General features: G+C 28.6%; 1 protein-coding gene across 1 annotated transcript in view; it reads right to left on the minus strand.

The window, feature by feature from the left end:
• LOC123296692 (calpain-C) overlaps nt 1-22,968 on the minus strand; it is a 62,792-nt gene that overhangs the window by 18,533 nt on the left and 21,291 nt on the right. Inside the window, exon 2 of the mRNA XM_044878280.1 lies at nt 19,488-19,629. Within this exon, the coding sequence (XP_044734215.1) occupies nt 19,488-19,625 (138 nt within the window). The 5' untranslated portion in view covers nt 19,626-19,629. The remainder of the gene's footprint in view (nt 1-19,487; nt 19,630-22,968) is intronic.

Here is a 22,968-nt window from a genome sequence, read left to right on the forward strand (position 1 = left end):
TTTAATTGAAATTGAAATATTTGAGATGACTTTGTTCTTTTGAATTATTGTTTTGAATTACCTAATTATTTTACAATTTCATTTTTCAAAATGAATTGAGCCAGATTTCTTTGACCATTCATTTCCATAGTAATTATTTATATGTTAAAATTATACGTCATGCTTTTTCGAAACTGAATCGATTTTGAAGAACATCGCCAATTTTTTTGTTTTTTCGAGAACGAAAATCAGGTTCACATAGCTAAGAACATTCTCCGTTACATTACCTTTCAAATGAAACCAAAAAAATTAAAATCGGTTCATCCGTTCAGGCGCTACAATGCCACAGACACACACACATAGCGGTCAAACTTATAACTCCCCTTTTTTTAATTCGGGGGTTAAGAATCAGGGAAGACAAAAATCCTTTATCAATAGAAGGAATCTAATAGAAGCGCGTGTTGGAGGGGGGGAGTAAATATGACCCTAGAGACAGAGCTCTGCTACTCACGAGTATTTTTTTATTATATAAACCATTGTGAATACCTTTATAGTTATGTATACGTTACTTATGAATGGAAAACAAAGCCAACAAATTTAATTTAATATATCTTGAATTATATACAAGTCAATATAATTATATTATTTTGCATAACAATTCTTATTTAATTAATATTAAGTTCATACGGTGTTTACCTGTTAATATTATATGGCTATTATGTGTCTAGAATAACAGCTAACCTATGTGCTAAATACATAAATAATAGGTAATAATTAATTTAATTTATAAATATTTACTGTTAAGTTTTAACATCAATACCTACATATAAAAGTCTAGTTCATTGAAAATTGAGGGTGGAATTTATGATTGTCACAAGCCCGAACCGATGGCTTCGAATTCGTTAATCAATTTGGAGCATTTTTACGTTCTGGTCCTTTTATTTAGTCTTCGTTATTCAACTTGGGGCCTTGCCTTTTCTGAGGAATACTTTTCATAAAAATTTGTCTTCCCTCCCAATTTTTTTAGTTTTTGTTCCATTAACGTGAAGCGCTACTCTTGCAAATTTGTTTTTTTCTCTTTTGACATTTCCCCGCGAGATCTCAAGGTACTTACTCTTCCTATTGGTTAATCTAGTCCTGCTAGTTTCTTGTATTGTTTCGACATGTGAAGTACTTGTTCAATCTCGTTTCTACAGTTTAAGATTTTTTGGCGAAAGATACTGAATGAAAAAAAATCCTTTTCATCCCATTTTATCGCTTACCTCACTGTTTCCTTCACCAATAGATATTGGATTTGAAACGACCTTAAATAATAACATTTTTATATATTTCTGTTTTAGTTGAAATAGTCGTGGAACAAATGTTCACCGTTACATCGAAGGGTGCCAACGTTCCGCAATCAAAATGTAAGCATATAATTCCATTTTACAGAAAGCTGAATTAAAGATATAGTAAACGAAGTGTATTTTTAAATAAATACGAATTACTATAAAATATTTATACATAAAGGGTAATGTATTGTACCCCAGAGCGTTTGGACCTTTCTATGTCAAGAGCTATGTTAAAACAAATGTATTAACTTGCAAGAAAACAAAGTGAATTATAAAGTGAAATATTTGATTTGTAATATAAATCACCGCTAATTGGTGAGTATTTAATTAAATCATATTTCAATTTTAATTATAACGTAAAATTTTGTTGGTATAGAGTTTGACGCACCCCCATGTACCTTGGATCAAACAACGTTCTGCAACGATTAATCCTGGGTGTAAGTTTGGCGGACAATCAGTGAGCTGCAGTGCCTGCCTTCGAAAGAATCCTATAGTTTCATCTGCTTAAAATATAGTATCTTTCACACGCAGAAGTCTGGCTTTTGAATGACAAGCTATTGTCAAAGACAGCATAGAAGACCCCTTGGTCTATACGCTAAGATTAATTGGTGAAGACCGTCAGGTACTCGGTAGGGGATTCTTGTTTGAACCGTGGATCACAATTTATTGTAAATGAATGTAAAACACATTAATGTAAATTTTCACGTTCTGATACTACACTCTCCCCTATATATGTATGTATATATGGACTAATTACTATGACTTTATGCATACAATAATCATAATTTTATAATTTTATATAAGCATATCATATTATGCAGGTATTCCACAGTACCTACATACAATAAATACATGGTTAGTTAGAAGTTGTTGGAAGTAACGCATCGGTTCGTATGTACTACTTTATTATACACAGACAAATTATATTTATAGGTACATACATAGACAATATGTATTATTTATAATGCATAAATCTATGATTACACATCTAACATTTACATAGATGTAAAGTAGTGTCAAGATCTTCTTATTACGCTAGAAGGTTTTTAGATTGTTAATGTACCAATTTGAGTACATTTTAAAGCAAACGAATATAAATAAAACAAGTGAAAACAAACAATTGACTGAGTTAATTGTGGAAATACTATGTATAGACAGTGTTGATTACTCTATCACATTACTATACAATTTGCGCATAATTTGCGTTCTCACGGGTAAACAGTGATATTTTCGAAAAAATGTTTCAAACAAAAGTCGTTTATTTTTTTATAAGAAACATTTCTTACATTTAAACTTTTGTTCTATCTCTGACGGTTTACAAGATGGCCAATTCAATTGGCCTACATTGCTCATTTACGAACTCGACCTCACATTTTACGTCCTAAGCACGATATAAAAATTTCAGGTTGATATCTCTTTTCGTTTTGGAGTTATTGTGATGAGAAACGGGCAGACAACAAACAGACAGGCAACCGGAAATGGACTAATTAGGTGATTTTATAAACGCCTATACCAAAATTTTGTTCATAGCATCAATATTATTAAGCGTTGCAAACTTGGGATTAAACTTAGTATACCATGATATATTTCATATACATGGTATAAAAATTACTAAAACCTCCCAACGAATATCGTTTTGCACCGTATTTTTACAACGGTTGGGTATAATAACAGAGTTTCTAATTATCAATCTCACATAAAGTGTTGGAATTCCTCCAAAAAAACCATTCCTTCTAGCCTTGTAAAACGGTGTTAGATAAGACTTTTGTTTAATAGCCTGCATTATTTTAAAATCTAGACGCCATTTATCAATTTATTTCAGTTTAAGATTCAATTTACGAATCCAAAAAAAAAAAAACCGTTAAATTGTTATTTTGGATTTGGAAGTTCAAGTTCTCATCTCTGCTATGTATTCATTACCAAAAAGATATATTTATTTGCGCTCCCACCATTTTTATTAAACATTTAAAACTGAAATGACTGTTTTTAGGCAAAACCTTTTCAAACAGATTTCTTTGGATAGCGTTAAGCAGTGCAAACAATATGTATATTTTTAACCGACTTCAAACCAAAAAAAGGAGGTTCTCAATTCGACTGTATTTTTTTAATGTTTGTTACCTCAGAACTTTTGACTGGGTGAACCGATTTCGATGATTCTTTATCTGTTTAAAAGCTGGTGCTTCTCGTGTGATCCTATTTCATTTTGGTCTAGTTCTGACAGCGCCATCCATGAGAAAACCATAAAAGTCTTAAATTTGCATTCATTATGCACAACAAGAGGACGAATAACTCAATATCACGTCAACCGATTTCGATGATCCTTTTTTAGTGAAAATTAGTTGGTGTACTTCAGATTCACTAAAAATCACGAAATAAATAAAAAATTTAACAAAAACAAACCGACTTCAAAAGAAAATCTTTTCCAAAACAAATTAATATGCACTTAAAAGTAAAAAATAACGATAATATAATGCAGTTAAAATTATTGTTATTTTTGGAGTCGGTGTCAGTCAAGCTAATGTAGCAAACTATTCTGTCAGAGCTGTTTCCTTGGCTGACACCGACTCCAAAAATAACAATAATTTTAACTGCATTATATTATCGTTATTTTTTACTTTTAAGTGCATATTAATTTGTTTTGGAAAAGATTTTCTTTTGAAGTCGGTTTTCTTTTTGTTAAAAGTTTTTTTTATTTCAAGGGACGTTCATAATTAACAAATTTTCATTGTACTAATATACAAAAAGTAATCAAAAAAAAAAATTGCCGGAATTTTCTCAATATTCCATGTTTTATGGATCCCTGATACCGGATCATATTTTTCTGTTCTATAAGCTAGAAAACATTATGCTTGAAATCTTTATAAATACTATAAGCAGGAAGCTGAATCATATTCAAATTTATTTCATAAAACTCAAGTTTTAAGTGGAGAGATAGACAGACAGACAGACAGACATATTATTTTATAATTTAATACAAAGATAAGACAGTGTAACCTGCTCTGGTTGCTTGATCTAAAACAAAATTCATTCATATGTAATGTAAGAAGTATGTATGTATGTATGTATGTAGGTATGTAACATAAATAAATAATTAAGTATGTATGTGTGACCTTTAATTTAATCCCATCTCAGTTTTACAGTATATATATACCATGTGTGTTTGTACCATCTAGGCATATACATATCTGTAGTATGACAGAATACATCCGTTTAGAAATGCATCTAAGCGAGAGGTATTATACAACATGTATTGTAAGACTACAGATAAGATACGTCAGATCTTCTGTTGTATGCATGCAGAGAGTGGGAGTTTTGTGCATACAAATATTAACAAATAAAACTCCCACTCCAAACGTCTTCCAACTAATGTTCAATACATGTATATAATACCTCTTGCTTAGATGCATTACTAAACGGATGTATTCCGTCATACTACAGATATGTATATGCCTAGATGGTACAAACACACATGGTATATATATACAAACATACGTAATATATTATTATTCTATTTATCAGAAACATGGAAAGATATTTTGTGTAGGTTATGGTAAGTACACAAACATTACAATAAGATTCAACCTATCTGCGATGTAATTAACAGTTTATAAGACCATTAATATTCTCTGAAAATACTTTTTCATATTAAACAAGTGAAAACAAACAATTGACTGAGTTAATTCTTGAAATACCCTGTATATACGAAGTGTTGAATATCAGTGTTTGCATCATTTCTTATAAATGAGGAAAGTTTAAAAAACCAACACAATTAAGGCAGCCTTTCAGTCGCCATTTATTTTGTTTTCGGAAATTTCGAAAGTATTTTCTAGAATTTTTTTATTTAGCAAAAATATATCACAAGACCGCCAGTTCAAGCTGCTTGCAAATTTTCAACTCCCTATCTTTTATAGTTTTGGATAAATTTTCCCTCACGGGTAACTTTAAATGTGTGTTATGGAAAAACGATGTGGCTGAGACATATTTTAAGAGTAATATTTATTTATAAAGGGTTTTCTCTTATTGACAGCAGAAAATTATACCAGTAAATTAAGCTTCATGTAAGTATCACAAATGTCTTACGATAACACAATGCTCTACTAAAGTTGTTGTGTTATCCTAAGACATTTGGGATACTTATCTGCAGTGTATTGTACTAATATTAGTACACAATTTAATCCCATCTGTATATATAGTTTGATACCTCCCACATCTAAGTGTCTCTGTATTGGTGAAATAATTTGATAAATATGTAATATTTTGTTTAGTCTGTGAATGCATAATTCCTTCTATTTTTTCCATATCAACATCTCCCGAATTAGGCCTCAAATCGAAATTTGGTAAAGAGCTTTTTCATTGTTCTTGATAAGAATAATTTCAATAAGAGTACACCTAGTGTATAATAAGTTATTTTTTATTAGACATAACATCGAGCTTTGGGTGTAATGAAATCAGAAATTGTGAAAGTTTTTCAACCGCTTCTCGAACCAAAGCAAAAATTTTAAATAAAAGTTTTAAATTTGAATATTTTCTTTGAATACAATCTAATTACAAAAGAATTCAACTTGTAGGTGACACTACATTCAATTATTCTGAACATGAACTTACATAGTCGTCATACAACACCCAATGTGTAGGTAGATATATGCATGTATGTATTATATATATTTGTTTAATAAATATAATAATAATATATGTAATTTTCACGACATTATTATGACCGACCAACTTTATAATAGATCTGACTATGAACTGTGAAGTCAACTCAAGTCATGAAGTCAGTGTCTTAACTGTATTTGTTGTTTTATAGAACTATGTACGTGTGATAATATATTATTTATATTTTAATTTAATGAATTATTATTATATTCAATTTAAATTTCGTATAACTGTTAAATTACATATTACACACATAATAAAATAATACTATCCTTTAAATAGTTGAAGGTATTATTCAGTCATTACACTTTTGTGGCCACATAGACTAGGAAAATAAACTCAAACAAGTGAAAACAAATAATTGATTGAGTTTATTGTTGAAATACTAAGTATAGACTGTGTTGATTATGAAATTGTTTGTTTTTTTACGTCACGTTAGTATAGAAAGATAATCACTCCTCCACACAAAGTATTAAGAGTGTCTTTCTTTTCACTTCCTCAGTGTACACAGTAATAAACAAACACATTCATATATGTATACAAAACATGTATATTTGATACAATACAATATATATGTATAGGTATATACTATATTTGTCCTTGTCTAATTTAAACCTTCACGGGTAAAAGTATATTTTTTTATAAAGAACATTTTTTACCCTAATTTTTTGTTCTATCTTTAACGGTTTACAAGATGGGTACTGCAAACCAAAGACCCAATTGACCTATGTTGCTCATTTACTAACTTGACCTCATTTTTTACGTCCTAAGCCAGCTATACAAATTTCAGCTTGATATCTACTTATGTTTTTGTTAGACAGACGAACAAACGGACAGAGGAAAATGGATGAATTAGGTGATTTTATGAACACCTATGCCAAAATCTTGTTCGTAACATCAATATTTTTAAGCGTTATATACTTGGGATTAAACTTAGTATACCTTGATATATATTCAAATATACATGGTATAAAAATAGAGTAAATACAACGAGAAGGCTAATTAAACTCTTCTTAATACGATACTGTCCACTATTATATAATATTATACATCATTTCCGTGAATTATTTTTAATTCTATTAATTAATTATATATAATAATACATATTATGAAAGTAAAATTTGCATATTAATCGTTTAAAAAACTAGCTCAAATCACATACATGTACACATATTTATTGATAAAGATACGTTATTTTAAAACAGAACACTTGTACAATAAAAGATAATAGTACAGTTATTAGCAAAACAAGCTAAAAATTTTGAAATATATAGATGTGAATTTGTAATAAAGGTGATTCAATTTCAGTTTCCTATGTTTGCAACTCTGTAAATTAGAATGTTGTGAATACTTTAGCTTGTTTCAAACGTCAAATGTTAGTTGGAAATATCCCGTATACGGTATGAATCGTTCTACTAACGCCTATCAACGTTCAACGATTAAATTCTTCACTTGTTCTACAGAAAAGTCAATTTTGATACATCTGTGCATTCGTTGTGTACATAGTCATAGTAGGGACAATAAAATCGATGCCAGCACTTCCAGTGAAAAATTTTGGCGATAAAGAAGGCTGTTAGGACTAATTTGTAATTCTTTACATGTTAATGTTATAGAAAATGTCAAATTAAAATTATTGAAAAACAATAATTAATTAAACTTAATGCATTAAAAATTGTGAAAATAAAAAATCAAATTGCACAAATATTAGTTTTCAAATGTAAATTATCATAATTATTTATTTAAATTTGTGAGACAATAATATTAAATTTTTAATGTAAGTCATAAATGCAATCCATACAATTGTATATGCATCCATTTAATTCTATAATTAAAGTTGTGTATCGTTACCATGGAAACGCCTCCAATAAAACTCACGCACAGTGCGAATAGACTTTTACTGGAAGATTATGGCCAAATGAATCGCCCTAGTGAACGAACAATTCTCATCATTGTGCACAAGTTCGAGGAATCTGAAAGCATTGGGTATGAAGTAGGTATAATTGTAGCGTGAATATACATGAACAATTTTCGAAAGAAAAACTATAATAGTAGTATTTAAAAATTAATAAAATTTCATAAAAAATATGTCATATTTGGTTATCAGACGGGTGGAGATGGATCTTATACCGTCTCTTACACCATAACACACATTTTCTTTGATTAATTCGGAGAAATATGACCAGACTTCTTTTTGATTATAAATTGAAATATATTGATCTCTAAAACATCTTTATAAAAATTATTGTTGATAACAGAGTTGTCAACCAAGTTGAATGTCTGTGGGTTGCTTTAAGGAAATTTAAAATTAGATGAGTAAAAAAATTGAACTATGTTCATGCACGCAATTCGTTAAAAACTTTTTTTGCAATGATATATCAAAAAGCGCAGATTGTAGGTAAAACGTACCTTACAAGAGATGCAATCAATACATAACGTCTGTTTAATTAGGGAGGTAGGTGAATTATGAATATACACATAGCATGTTTTACAAAATTCTAAGTGAAAAATCAATGGCCTTCGTGATAGGAACGGCAAAGTGGGTCGAAGTTATTCACATTAAAAAAATATACCTACAGATAACGCAGTGTCATTCTGTACCACTATGCATATTATGTAAAATACAAACGTCAAAATGGTCGCTCGTTCAATAATGTTATGATTTTGTAATAAAAAAAAATATACAAAACTTAATTTCAGAATGAAACGAAAGTTTATGAGGTCAAATAAATATTTGTATTTCAATATATTATATGGTGCATAAATACTAGTCTAGAAATGAACTTATATTCTTATACGATGTCAAATTGTCGACATCGAATAAATTATTTTAAAGAAAAGATTTCAAATTTGTCATATATTCATTTATAAAATCTAACACTAGCGGCGAATTCGAAATAAATTTATCTTATACTAGAGAAATATCCACCCGCTTCGCTGAGTTTAAAAGTAAAGATTGATAAAGATTGCTCTCGCTTATTCCCTTTCCATAAAACTCGAAATAATGGTGAGGATTGTTTTACACAGTTTAAATATATGTATAGTTTTCTATTTTTTTAAATGTATAATAGTCGTAATTATTCATTGAGTATATCAGAAAAAATGGCCGTGAAATATTGTATATTGACTATTTTTACAGAAATCTATAATTTATGATAATTTCAAATTTAATTAATTTTTAAATTTTTTTTTATAATGTTTTCATAAATTATATCTCATGTGTTATTCTGATATATCAGAATAACCATCGATTGAATTTTCACAAGTAAACAATCATCATCTTTATCACTTCCGCTATAAAATTCTAATCTGGCTAAAGGATTATATAATAAAACGTAATTCTCACAAAAATCTGAACTTTATTTAATCAACATCATTAAACTAAGAATTTAGAAAATCTTTTTATATAATAATATGGAGGAGTAAGTATGGGAACGTTAAGAATTACAGATTATATTATTTACTTTATAAATGCATAAATCTATCTTAAAAACTTGTTTTTCTATTTAAAAAAAATTTATTTTGTAGTTTTCAGTTAGTTTAGATTATTTTAACCGTAAGATTTTATTAGCAACTTTTACAAAAATAATTTATATCTCTTTAACAAGAAACCTCTTCCGATATCAGCTGCACCATGTGCGATAATGGCTCACCCACCTATAGATAACAATTATTTAATTATTTTTAATGAATTTGAAACGTGTCCCGATTTATTTCCGATAGTATAAATCAATACCGATTAAAATATCTGAAATATCTAAAACTCATAATAAATTCTTTAAAAATAATGTAAATAAAACTATATAATGTGTTTAAATTTTCTCGAAATTTTTAAGGAATTATACATACACTACTTTAAGTATAGAATTTTTCGTAACGATACACTACTTTAATTATAGAATTCATATATAATTGTATGGATAGCATTTATGACTTACATTGAAAATTTAATATTATTGTCTCACAAATTTAAATAAATAATTATGATAATTTACATTTGAAAAATAATATTTGTGCAATTTGATTTCTTATTTTCACAATTTTTAATGCATTAAGTTTAATTAATGAGTGTTTTTCTATAATTTTAATTTGACATTTTCTATAACATTAACATGTAAAGAATTACAAATTAGTCATAACAGCCACCTTTATCGAAAAAAATTTTCAATGGAAGCGTTGGTATCGATTTTATTGTCCCTACCATGACTACGCAACAAATACTAAAAGATTAATCAAATTTTTTATCAATTCTAAAATTACCAAAATAGTTATAAAGATGCGTATCCAATATAAATAATATATTCAAAAATGAACAATAACTATTATTTAGTAAATTCTTTCTTTTTTTTATTTATAAAACCACAAAATTTAGTTTACAAATTGATATTTCAAAAAAAATAAAATAAAACATTGACTGATGTACTAAAGTAGTAGATAAATGATAGGTATAAATAGAACAAAAAGCAAAAAGTAATATATTTATTGTTAGCAAAGTGAATTAAATATTTTAACAACTGGATATTTTTGATTAAAGATAACATAAAAATAATAATAACAAAGTTATTATTTTCAATTTATTATTATTAAAATATTATTATTATTATTATTATCATTCACTACAAGGTGAGATAACTTTTATGTTAATGTGGTTGAAAATAAAATTATAGTTTAAAAAATTAAAGATAATTTTTTACGGGCTAGTTTTAACCTATTTTAAACGATTGCATTTTTTCGGATAGAGCCAAACTAAATTTTTTGGATTCTGATGACGTCATAGAGTTAAAAAATTCGATTTTTTTTCTAACACAAGCAAATTTGATCCGATCTTATTGGAATTTTTTTTGGAATCAACTAATTTTGGGTCATTCTTTTCAGCTGTGATGTTAATTTTTCCCTAGCTATCACTTTTGTGCTTCATTCCGGGACCAGGGCTCCACATTTTTGAAACCTATTAGTGCTAGATTAATTTTGATCACAAATTTGAAAAGTTCGACTCAAATTAAGTAGGATTACATACTTGGTTTATCAAAATTGGATAAAATTTAGATGTGATAGAGCAAAATTAATTATTTTGGATTCTGATGACGTCATAAAGTTAAAAAATTCGATTTTCTTGATAACACAGGCAAATTTGATCCGATCTTATTGGAATTTTTTTTTTGAAACCCACTAAGTTCGGGTCATTCTTTTCAGCGGTGATTTTTCAATTTTTCGCTAGCTATCACTTTTGTGCTTAATTCCGAGAATTCAATACTCTATGATTTGAATAAATTAAAAAAGTTTATCAATTAAATGTACTCTTTAAGGTAAAATGACACGATTATGGTGACTCCCCAATTTTGCCTTTACTCTTATGTTAAATACTATAAGTATACAAATTTTCGTTTACTGTTAGTATTTAACAAAATCGTTAGAGCCGGTCCCGAAATATATAAGGCGCAACCTAAATACTTGCCACCGGCGCTTTGTACCCTCGTTACGGCCCTGACGCCAATAACGTTAATGTGATTTTCAATAAAATACTATACAATAAAATTGATCAACCTGTAGTTAAAATGTAGTTAAAAACATCTCACACCGGTCATTATATTTATAGGTTCTGGTAGATTTAACAAAACAACATCTCTACTTTTGTTACAATCTTACAATGTAACAAAACAAAAATAATAATACTAAATTTATGCATATCGTATATATTCGCTCAGTCATCTTCTTCATGACCGGTTTGTTGTGGCTTGTGTGGATCGTGATCAACAATGATCGTGTGGTCGCTTTTCAAATTGAATTGATGATAATAATACTTCTTAGGTATTCCTCTTAGTTGTACACTTTTCAATTGTGAAGTTGTATTCAGACTTCTATATACAAACTAGCAAGTAGTCAGTTAAATATGCGGGCTAAGGTAAATGAAAAAACTTACATGTTTGGATTTGGGAAGTTACATTGTCAGGAAACAGTCCCTGTCTGTCTTAAAACGATAAACTGACAAATCGCATTTGTAAGCCTCATATTTCGAGCTCAGAAATAGATAGAACATACAAATTACCTAGGTTTTGCGTCACCAGATAAGAAGGGCACAGTTACGCTTTTCTAGGCGACTTATTATACCATGCATATGAAATATACATAGTATATTAAGTTTAGTCCCAAGTTTGTAACGCTTTAAAATATTAATACTATGAACAAAATTTTGGTATAGGTGTTCATAAAATCACCTAATTAGTCCATTTCCGGTTGTCTGTCTGTCTGTCTGTCTGTCATCACGATTACCGTTAGAGATAGAACAAATGTTTAAATGTAAAAAAAAGTTCCTCCTTATAAAAAAATAAACAACTTTTGTTTGAAACATTTTTTCGAAAAGCATCACTGTTTGCCCGTGAGAGCGCAAATTATGCGCAAATTGAATAGTATGTATTATAAAGGTATATCAGTTATATGTAATGTGATAGAGTAATCAACAATGTCTATACATGGTATTTTAACAATTAACTCAGTCAATTGTTTGTTTTCACTTGTTTTGATCATGAATTTTGATAGAACTCAATGAAATTAGATAAAAGTGCAATATTTCGATATGTAACTGTTTTGGAAATACCAAAATGTTTGGTAATATTGACTTACTAGCGGTTACCCGCCCACTTCGCTTGACAATTAAAAGTTAGTCATATTTTAAATAAAACGCATGATTTGTTGCAAATTTTATAAGATAACAGCGCTGCAATCGATTTAGCTGTCCCCTCCACCTACTATGATCCCTGCCAATACGAGTGTGGCAAGATTCGAAAACTTAAAACATAATTTAAAAGAAAATTTTGACCAAATATCAACAAATTTTTGTTACTTTATGTTTTACAAATCTCTATAAAGTATTTCTCAAACTTTTTGTCTGTATATGGAGGCTACTTGATTTTTTAACATATAAACAAACAAAAACAACATTTTAGCACAAAGGAGCAAAGAAATTGTTTATTTTTTGTGCAGAAGTATAATCTTATGCAGAAGTATAAAATTCACTTCTATAAAAAATGTTAATGTTATATCTATTCAATTTAATTTGAATGCGCCACAAAATAAAAATTACTTATTAACATAAATGCAAAAATGGATTGAATTTTTCTTTATGCGTTCCGTCAAAAAAAAATATAGTTCGTTTAAGGTTTAAGTAATAACAAATAAATATTCAATTATATGAAATAATTTCAGCAACAAAAAAAGATTTATTTTTGACGTCCATTTTCTTTACTGATTGGTAACCGAAAATCGAATCTTAATTTAAAGATCCATTTACATAAAAAATCCCTAAAAAATATTAGAAAATTACCTGCCTTAAAAAGGGTAGCTATTCTAGGAATAAGAATATTCCCTTTTTTTATGTTTTCCATGACTCTAAAAGTTATTTCTAGCTAAAAACGACTTAAGAAATATGTGAAGAAAACTTTTGTCACAAAAATCCCCATCTTTAATACATATTTAGTATTGGTGGAGATCAATATTGCCAAGTTTCCCGTTTTTTTCTTTCCACCTTAACTCATTGCCTCGAAATTAGCTGAATCAAGAATTTCTACATAATACAAATACAATTTTGGGCATAAGTGGTAGAAGTTTTGTTTTATTCAGACATTGCTGTATTTCCAGTATTAAGTCAAACTTTTGTAACAAATATATTAAGTTTTGATGTTGTTTCTGTAGATACGGAACCCTAAAAAACTCACGAAAGAATTACTTACATCTTAGAGAAGTTAATAGTTTTTAACTGAAGACAGTTTAAAACCAAAAAAATCATTAAACTGCAAAGGCTTTGTTTAAACCATTATAGGTACTCTCTACTAATTAAGCGAATACTAATTGGTAGTTTACCATGTCAGTCTATAAAATATTAACTTATAAATAAAGATAAGAAAGAAATTCTCAGACGAGTATGAGGGTGGTTTTAAATTAACTTAAATATCAGAAAAGCTTTAATTGAACTGAAAGCTGGTTTTAATTATCTTAAAAAATAGAAAAAGTCGTAATTGATCTGGAATTTAGATTACAGTTGTTTGTTTTGTTTGAAATAATAAACTTGGAGAAAACCTTGAAAGAAAATACTCACTTAACTTTTAACAAAAAATATTTGTCATTGAGGACATAGTAATATTTACTGTTACTGACTACAGAAAGGAGGAAGTTCATATGAAGGTTTAAAAAAATTTTCCGCTAATTTTACGATATTGAAAACAATATATTGTTTTTCTGGAACAATAAAAATATATCATTTATTTTATTTTAATTAATATTTATTTGTATATTAAGATGCTAAAAAAAGTCACTCAAACTTATTATCTTAAATTTTGGTACGGTATCTATGCATCAAAATTACTCCTAAATAATGGAAATAAAATAAAAATAAGAAATCGCAATAATAATAAATAATAGCCAACTAAATTTGTAAATTAATTAAATTCAAGAATTATAATTCCCTAAAATTATATATGCAAATTTAATTAAAAATTCAGTGTAGTTTCAACAGTACCTACTGAAATAAATGATTACAAAGATACATATACAAAATATATATAACTGTACTTATGAGTACTCATATAGTGCAGGCGATGGGAAAACTTTTATTAACGTGCAGGTCTACACAAATTATGGAGTTCTACTTAATATTTATGTAATTCCAAATTTTTATTTATACATCTCTAGAAATTCTATTAAAAAATTAAGAAACATAAAGGAAAAAAATTAGTAGATTTGAGAAAAAAAATTGAGACGATGATTAATGAATTACTAGTTTGTCGAAATTAATATTTGTTGAATTGCATACGGGAGTGGATTTCATTCGACTTTATCCCTTCGTGCTTTGTAGAAGTTTATAAGACATAATTTGCAGGAGGGTCACAAGCTATTCTTTTATGAATTCGAGATTAGTAATATCTTTTTCTACGGTTATCGGTACAATGGCAACCAGATATTTGCCATTGTATTAAATAAAAATTTCCGTGTTTTTTTTGTTACACTCAATTGGCAATTATCTTTTTTTGTGACACAAAAACAGTTCAAAAAGAGAGAACTTATCATTGTATGGATAAAGAAAAAGATTATAATAATAAGATGTAAACAGGTCACTTTAGATAAAATTCAATCGAATCGTTTTTGCCGTATTTTTACATATTTTTGATTGAAAAATGTGGGTAATTTAAGTACCGTTTTATAAATTTATAAAAATTATAATTTACTAATTTAAAATTCATCCGCTCGAGTTTTTAACATGCAACAATCATAAGAAACTGTCATAAGTATGTTTAAGCAGTTGAGGGCATATCAAAAAAAAATTAAATGATTCAAGAAATTAATTTTTTTTTTTACTATATTTTGTATACGCATTTAAACATCAAAATCTTTCGATTCTGATTGATGTTTATAATATATTGGCAAAAACAAGCCATTATGAGCAATTATTTCAAGTCAGCTAATTTTTATTTTACCACATTAGAATAACATTAATAATCATCGAAAAACTTTGCTATTTTAGAATACCCGCAGAGACGGCAGATATCACGCAATTAACCGGGGATGGAATATTCAATATTTAATCAATGTTAATTGTAATTATGAAAATGTAAAATCTAGTAACGGTTACCCAACAAGACAAATATGATATTCTTGTTCTAATAAAATAAGAAGTTTGATTTTTCACACATTCACAGGTTTTTACATTTTCTACGAACTTCTAGTTCGAACTATCCAGTTCCAATTAGTAATTATCCGATGTAATTATATATATTTCTGTAAGTTTTCAAAACAAGCACAGGTTACAGGTCTTGCATACGCATATCCTCAACAGCACTGCATTCATACAGGAATTAAAACGTTATGAAATTATGGTAGAAGCGCCGTGAAGAGCACAATGCCCATAAAATTACTGAAATAAATTCCCGTAATTCACCTATTAATAAACTTTTACTTGTTCAGAGAAATTCATTTTCTCCTTTTTTTTAAATGTTAATACATGAAATAAGAATTTTAATTTACTTAAATTTTTTTAAACATAAACATTTCAAATAAATCAATAATTTTTTTTCTCATTACTATTATTATGAATATAAAACATATAAAAATTGAAAATCATTAAAATTCTAATTAAAATAATGATTTATTAGAATTATTTTGAAACTGAAATCAAATTTAGTCAGTTTTAATGACATTGTACCTATATACTTATACACACGTACATACAACTTTAATTAAAATTCTTAATTTATTTTAAATAGTCTAGTCAACAAAGTTCAAATTGATGAAATATAGAAATAAGTGGTCTTAAAAAGGCGTGTGATAGCTCGTTGGATTCGGAATGATGTTTATAACAATGTGCCAGAAGTAATTTTCAGCACATATAAAATTTCAAATGATATCAATTCGTTAAAAAATGAAAAAGTTATACTAATTTTTTACTCCCGAACTAAAAAAAGGGGGTGTTATAAGTTTGACCGCTATGTGCGTGTGTCTGGCTATCTGTGGTATCGTAGCGCCTAAAAGGATGAACCGATTTTGATTTGGCTTTGTTTGAAAGGTGTTCTTAGCTATGTTTCAATTGCAAATTTAGGCTTCCGTATTCGAAAAAAACTAAAAATTGACGATGGTCTTCCAAATCGGCTCAGTATGGACAGAGTATTAAGGAAAAAGGTAATGTAATAGAGAATGATCTTAGATATGTTTCAAATTTGAGTTTAGGGTTCCATAGCCGAAAAATTAATAATATATGAATGAATGAACAAAAAAAATGCTAGAGCTCAAAATTGGTACATTTTGATCAATTTTGAAGCTAGAAAGTCGAATGTACACAATAACTTCAGCTGATTTGATTTGATTTGATTACATCAGCTACAACTTTTTTATTTTTTTGATAGTTTTTTGTTATTTGCAAAAAACCGTTCTTTTAAACAACCAAAAAGGGTAATACCTTAGAAACAACCGTGCCAAATTTCAAAGAGGCAACACTTTGTTCCTTATAGATATTTTATTTTATTTTACTGGGACTATTAGGTGGTCTTCACAAGATATTAATCTCAGCTGTTTTCCTAGGTTATGCACTACTACCCTCTAAACTTCTAGATAAAATACTAAACAAACAAACAAAAAATAGAATAATATAAAAATGGTATCAATTTTGTAACATTGTTATAATTTAAGAGAATGTTTATTACACAAGTAGATCATTATTTAAATAATTATTTGTATGATATGATTAAGTAGAACACATTCAACTACTTTAAAATATCTAGTACTAAAGAAGTAATAAGAATAAGATACAAATACAATTAATATAAATAAAGGGTCTTTCATCAAGAATGGAATAATTATAAAATTAAAAATTTATGTATGATTTTCCGAGTCAAAATTTAAAATCGGCATTTAGGTAAAACAGTGGAATAATTTGCCTGCGTCTATCGTTATTGTTTGTAATGATACATGGTAGTATAGGGTGGGCCATCTGTTAGTTATTCTTTTTAGGGGGAAATAAAACACATTTCATATGAATAAAATTCGTAGATCTTTATTGAAAATCAAAGTCGTGTCTATGGCAATTAAGTATGAAAAACAATATCGTCCAAGTGACCACCACGACTTCCTTTACAGGTCTGTATCCGCACATCAAAATTTTCAATGACTTTTTGCAATAAAAGTGGATCAATAACTTGAACTTCATGTCGAATGTTGCGTTTGAGGTCTTGAATCGTCCGTGGGATATTGGCATACACTTTTCCTTTCAAATAACCCCAAAGAAAATAATCAAGCGGTGTCAAATCACATGATCTTGCCGGCCAATTGTTGCCATATAATGTAACTTTTTAGTTTTTAAATGTAACTTTTATAGACCGGCTTTTTCGTAATAAGACCTGTAAAAGGAGTCGTGGTGGTCACTTGGACGATATTGTTTTTCATACTTAATTGCCATAGACACGACTTTGATTTTCAATAAAGATCTACGAATTTTATTCATATGAAATGTGTTTTATTTCCCCTAAAAAGAATAACTAACAGATGGCCCACCCATACAATAGATGGTATAAGTTCGATCTTTACTCATCTGATTACGAGATGATAATTTTTATGAAATTTGATTGATTTTTAAACACGCCTAGTTTTAATTTCATAAACACGCCTAGTTTTTCTATCAAAAACCATTCATGGCTATTTATAATTTAAATAGTTTTAATCAATTTTTCCATGAAAGTTTTTTTTCAGGAAAGTCTAAATCATTATTTTCGTAATTAAATTATCTTTCTTCTGATATAAATTTCGACTGGTTAACAAATCGGTGGATGCCATATGAAACGGTAAGTCAATATGGGTAACTAATAACTATACGAAAAGATAATTTAATTACGTAAATAATGGTAAAGGTTTGCCCCAGAAAAAACCGTTCATGGAAAAATTGATTCAAATTAATTTAATTAAAAATAGCCATAAACACTTTTCGATAGAAAAACTATGAAAGGAGGGTTTAAAAATCAACAAAATTTCATGAAAAGTATATCTCATCTGGTTTTTCAGATGAGTGAAGATCGACTTTATACCGTCTCTTAGACCATAGTGATTTCCCCAATATGAATTCAATCGCCATTCCTAACGAAGCTGCGGATAACATTTGGCTGGTAAATAATAAATCACATAAATTACCCTAAAGTACGCTTACAAATGAAAATAATATTTTCTCACCTCCGAAGTTGTCGCTTTTCGCCTCTGTCAGAGAGAAAAATAGTATACACACCACGGCAGCAAGTAAAGAATGTCTCAGATATCACGTTCATTGTCGTCCGTGGATAAGCTCCTTAGGTGTGGTATATATTATTTCTCTTCTCCGAGCAGAAAGTTTCAACTTTTGTCCCGCTGTTGTTGTCGCTTATTGCCGCTTTTCACCTCCGTCAAGAAGAAAGACAGTATACTCACCATGGGAATAAGTAAAGCAGATCTCAACTTCGTCTCGGGCGACAATGTTTATGACATCTGAGACATTTTTTACGTTTACTTCCTAAATGTGTAATATACTATTTATGATATCCCATAGACAAATAAGTTGTATCTATAATTTAAGTATCGAGTTATACTACTCTTGATGGAAAACACTCCACAAATCCATGCAAAAAGTATTCATTTATGTATGTAAACCTTGTTGTAAAATAAAATAAAGACAAACCAACCGTAATAATATTTGGTATAATTTTAATGTCAAGTTATAGTACGTACATAAATTTATTATAAATTATTTATTTATAAGAACATATTCTTTTTTTATGAATTATATTTGAATAATAATAATATGTTTAAAACAATTTAAAAAACATTAAAGCCAATGGTATAAATCTAAAGAAAGACTGACAATCTTCATGCAATGATATGCAAGCCGTTTTGGGCTTAAATTATAAAATCTTTTTTTAGGGGTTCACACATTTGAGTTGGCAAAACTCTTTGTTTGATAGCCGATTTTAAAATAGACAGCCGCTTTATGTTAAGTTACATTTTGCGAAAAAAATTACTTACTTTTGGTCGTTTCCATACAAATTGGAATGGTGGTGTTTGATGATAGAAAACCGAGGCTTGAGTTGCGGGGAACTCGGGATCTTCCCACAGTTCCCCTCTTTTCACACAGGTGCGTTTTATTCGTTCGTAATCCGTCATCACTCTGGAAAAAGTAAAAACAACAAAAAATGAATTATTTATTAATAGAACATTTTATAACAATAATATCAAAGATATTGATTTATAGCAATAAAAAAATTGTGGGAAAATTTTATTGCTAATAATTTTATACAAAGTACAGATTGTCACCACAACACAAGATAAGTGATTATTGAGTTAATATAAGCATTTCTGTGATATGTATTTTGTTAAAATATATCCCCTTTAGGACACAGTAACAATAATATTGAGTTAGTTTTATAAAAATTCATTAAACCCTAAAAATTGGATTGTATGCTGCAATTTTAAGGTTTTAATGCTACTAAAGAGGATAACCAAACTTTTACCCCCAATTTACTATATCAATTTTGTATTATATAAATACGTACTTCGACTATCATGTAGTCGTCATCAGTATTTAAAAGTTAGAATTAAAGAAAATTTTGCAATTCTTTCACCATTTTAATGGGAGGACTATAGAAATTTTTCTTATTCCAATGTACCTGGGTGTGAAAAATGTAAATTAGGAAAATTATCAGGATGTTTGAAAAATAAAATTACCCTGGGCTGGTAGAATATGAATATCTATAACACATCCTTTCAAATCGATAGAGTAAAGGGTATAATTGCAGTGCTTGAACTTCAATTATAAATTTAATCATTCTTATCTGGAAAACTTGCCCAGCTCTTGTCATGAGGAGATGGACTTACTTGAGCCAGCGTCTCTTTGAGGACCTCTCCGACCTGGAGTCCATCGACGTCAAAGCTCTCCTGCTGTTCTTAAACAGCAAGGAGTAGTGGCCGGGGATGGGCCAAGTCTTTCCGGTATCACAACGGACTCTATGATCTAAGTGTGTCCCGCCCAAGGACAGCCACTCTAACCTAACCTAACCTAACCATCTGGAAAACCGCTTTTCATTATAGATTTTTTTTCCACTAATGGTGGTCTTAAATAAATAATATTCTTCAAATTCGGAAAAAAATCACCTCTGAAATAATTTCCGTCGTGTTACGTCTAAATATCGCATTTTCATTTTCGCATTCATATAAGAACACTAAAAGTCACTTAACCAACTTAAGTGATCAATAAACACCCTGTACAAAGCGCTAATATGCGGAAATTAAATAAGAACCAACATACGTCTTTTACAATCATACTAAACTAAAAAAAAAAAAAAAATAAATAAATAATAACGATTTAAAGCCGGTTTTACAGTCAAAAAGAAAGTTGGAAATACTTTCTACACATTACAACGGTTTTGTTATTGTAGTCTAACTGTGTAATACACATTTTAAAAATTTATGTTTATTCAATAAAATATTTTTAAAATATAATAATTAATTATGCATCATAAATATAAATATGTAATTATTGTAATGATAATTTGTATACGAATTTATTAATAATAATTAAATAAATTATAATTGTAAAAAATTATTTTTTTTTAAATTTTAAATGTTTGTTGCCTGTGGCTTCGTACACAAAAAATATCCCAGATGTTTTTCAAAGCCTTCAGATCTGAGTCAATTGTTAATTTTTCGAAAATAAACCATCTTGTTAACAGACCATCGATCCAAAATGAATTGAAAATTAACCAAATTTTTTTTTCCGATTTTCTCAATTTTTTCAAAGGGGTGTTAAACCTTTTTATTTCCAATTTCGATAAAACTCAGTATATAAGGTAATTTTGACCCAAAAAGTACAAAAATCGGGTGCATTTGTAGACTGGTCGAAAAGTTTTTCAGCTACGGATTCAACTAAAATCGATTCAAATATTGCGATATCTCAGAAACTCTGCATCCAATCATTAAATTAATCTGATTTGTATACTTTTTGGATCAAAATTACCCCATCCACCGAGTTTCAGCTAATTCCAAAGCAAATTTTTTTTTCCGATTTTCTCGATTTTTCAAAGGGCCCTTAAAAAAATTACAAAAAATCGAAATTTTTTTTATATCTTCAATTTCGATAAAACTCAGTATATAAGGTAATTTTGACCGAAAAAATACAAAAATCTCGTGCATTTATTGACTTGTCGAATAGTTTTTGAGATACGGACTAAAATCGATCCAAACATTATTATAGTTGAAATAAGTTTTAAAATCGGTAGTTAATTCAAAAATGACGAATTTTCATACAAACTATCATCCCCTTTTCACCACCAAAATTACAGAGTTTACATATACAAATGTCTTCACTTCATAAGAAATTTCGCATTTTTACTTAATCTTTCACGAGGAAAAAAGAAAATTTGAGAATTTATATACAAATTTGTATACAAATATAATTAACTAAGAACTAAGACAAACTTTAATTTAATTGTCAGTTTTGGTAGGATAACCTTAAGTTAGACAAAGAAGCCAATCTGAAACGATTTTTGTGTTGAAAGCATGAAGAAATGACTATTATCCTAATAAGGTTATAATTTAAACAAATTATAAGTAAAAAAAACGACATTGGTCATTCACATTTTAAAACAGTAAAAATATAATAAATTCTATAAGTTCTTATGCATTCAATAGTAAAATCTGAAGCAACAAAAACAATAAAGAATTTATTTTATTTATTTATTTATCTTTGGTACAAAAAAAGACATCACAAAAAAAATATTTAAAAAAATAAAACAACCCGACTGCGTTAAATAAAAACTGAAAAGAAAAAAAACAAGTATAGTAGTTTACATAGCGACTTTAACAAGCGGGGCTCATTATTTGGACTATTTGAGTCGGTCTAGATTTTAATGGGTCCCGACTGTAAACTATTGGGCTTGTTTTTATACCGTGCATATATGTAATATGCACGGTATACTAAGTTTAGTCCCAAGTTTGTAACGCTTAAAAATATTGATGCTACGCACAAAATTTTGGTATAGGTGTTCATAAAATCACCTAATTAATCCATTTTCGGTTGTCTGTCCTTCCGTCTGTGAACTCGATAACTCAAAAACGAAAAAATATATCAAGCTGAAATTTTTACAGCGTACTCAGGACATAAAAAGTGAGGTCAAGTTCGTAAATGAGCAACATAGGTCAATTGGATCAATGTATGTTTAATGTGATAGAGTAATCAACACTGAACACTGTTAATGCATGGTATTTCAACAATTAACTCAGTTTATTTTGATGGTTTGGTTAATTTTTTTTATTCACGTATTACCATTTCTCGCCCAAAATCTTGTTTTGACCACCAATCTAAGAAGAACACTTTCCATCCAGCCTTTTGGAAGATACGAGATAACGAAGAAATTTACAAACTATTTGCGTCGGTCTAGATTTTAATGGGTTCCGACTGTAAACTACTGGACTTGTTTTTATGCCGTGCATATATATAATATGCACGGTA

The sequence above is a fragment of the Chrysoperla carnea genome, chromosome 3, assembly GCF_905475395.1.
Source record: "Chrysoperla carnea chromosome 3, inChrCarn1.1, whole genome shotgun sequence".
In the NCBI taxonomy this organism is placed as follows: Eukaryota; Metazoa; Arthropoda; class Insecta; order Neuroptera; family Chrysopidae; genus Chrysoperla; species Chrysoperla carnea.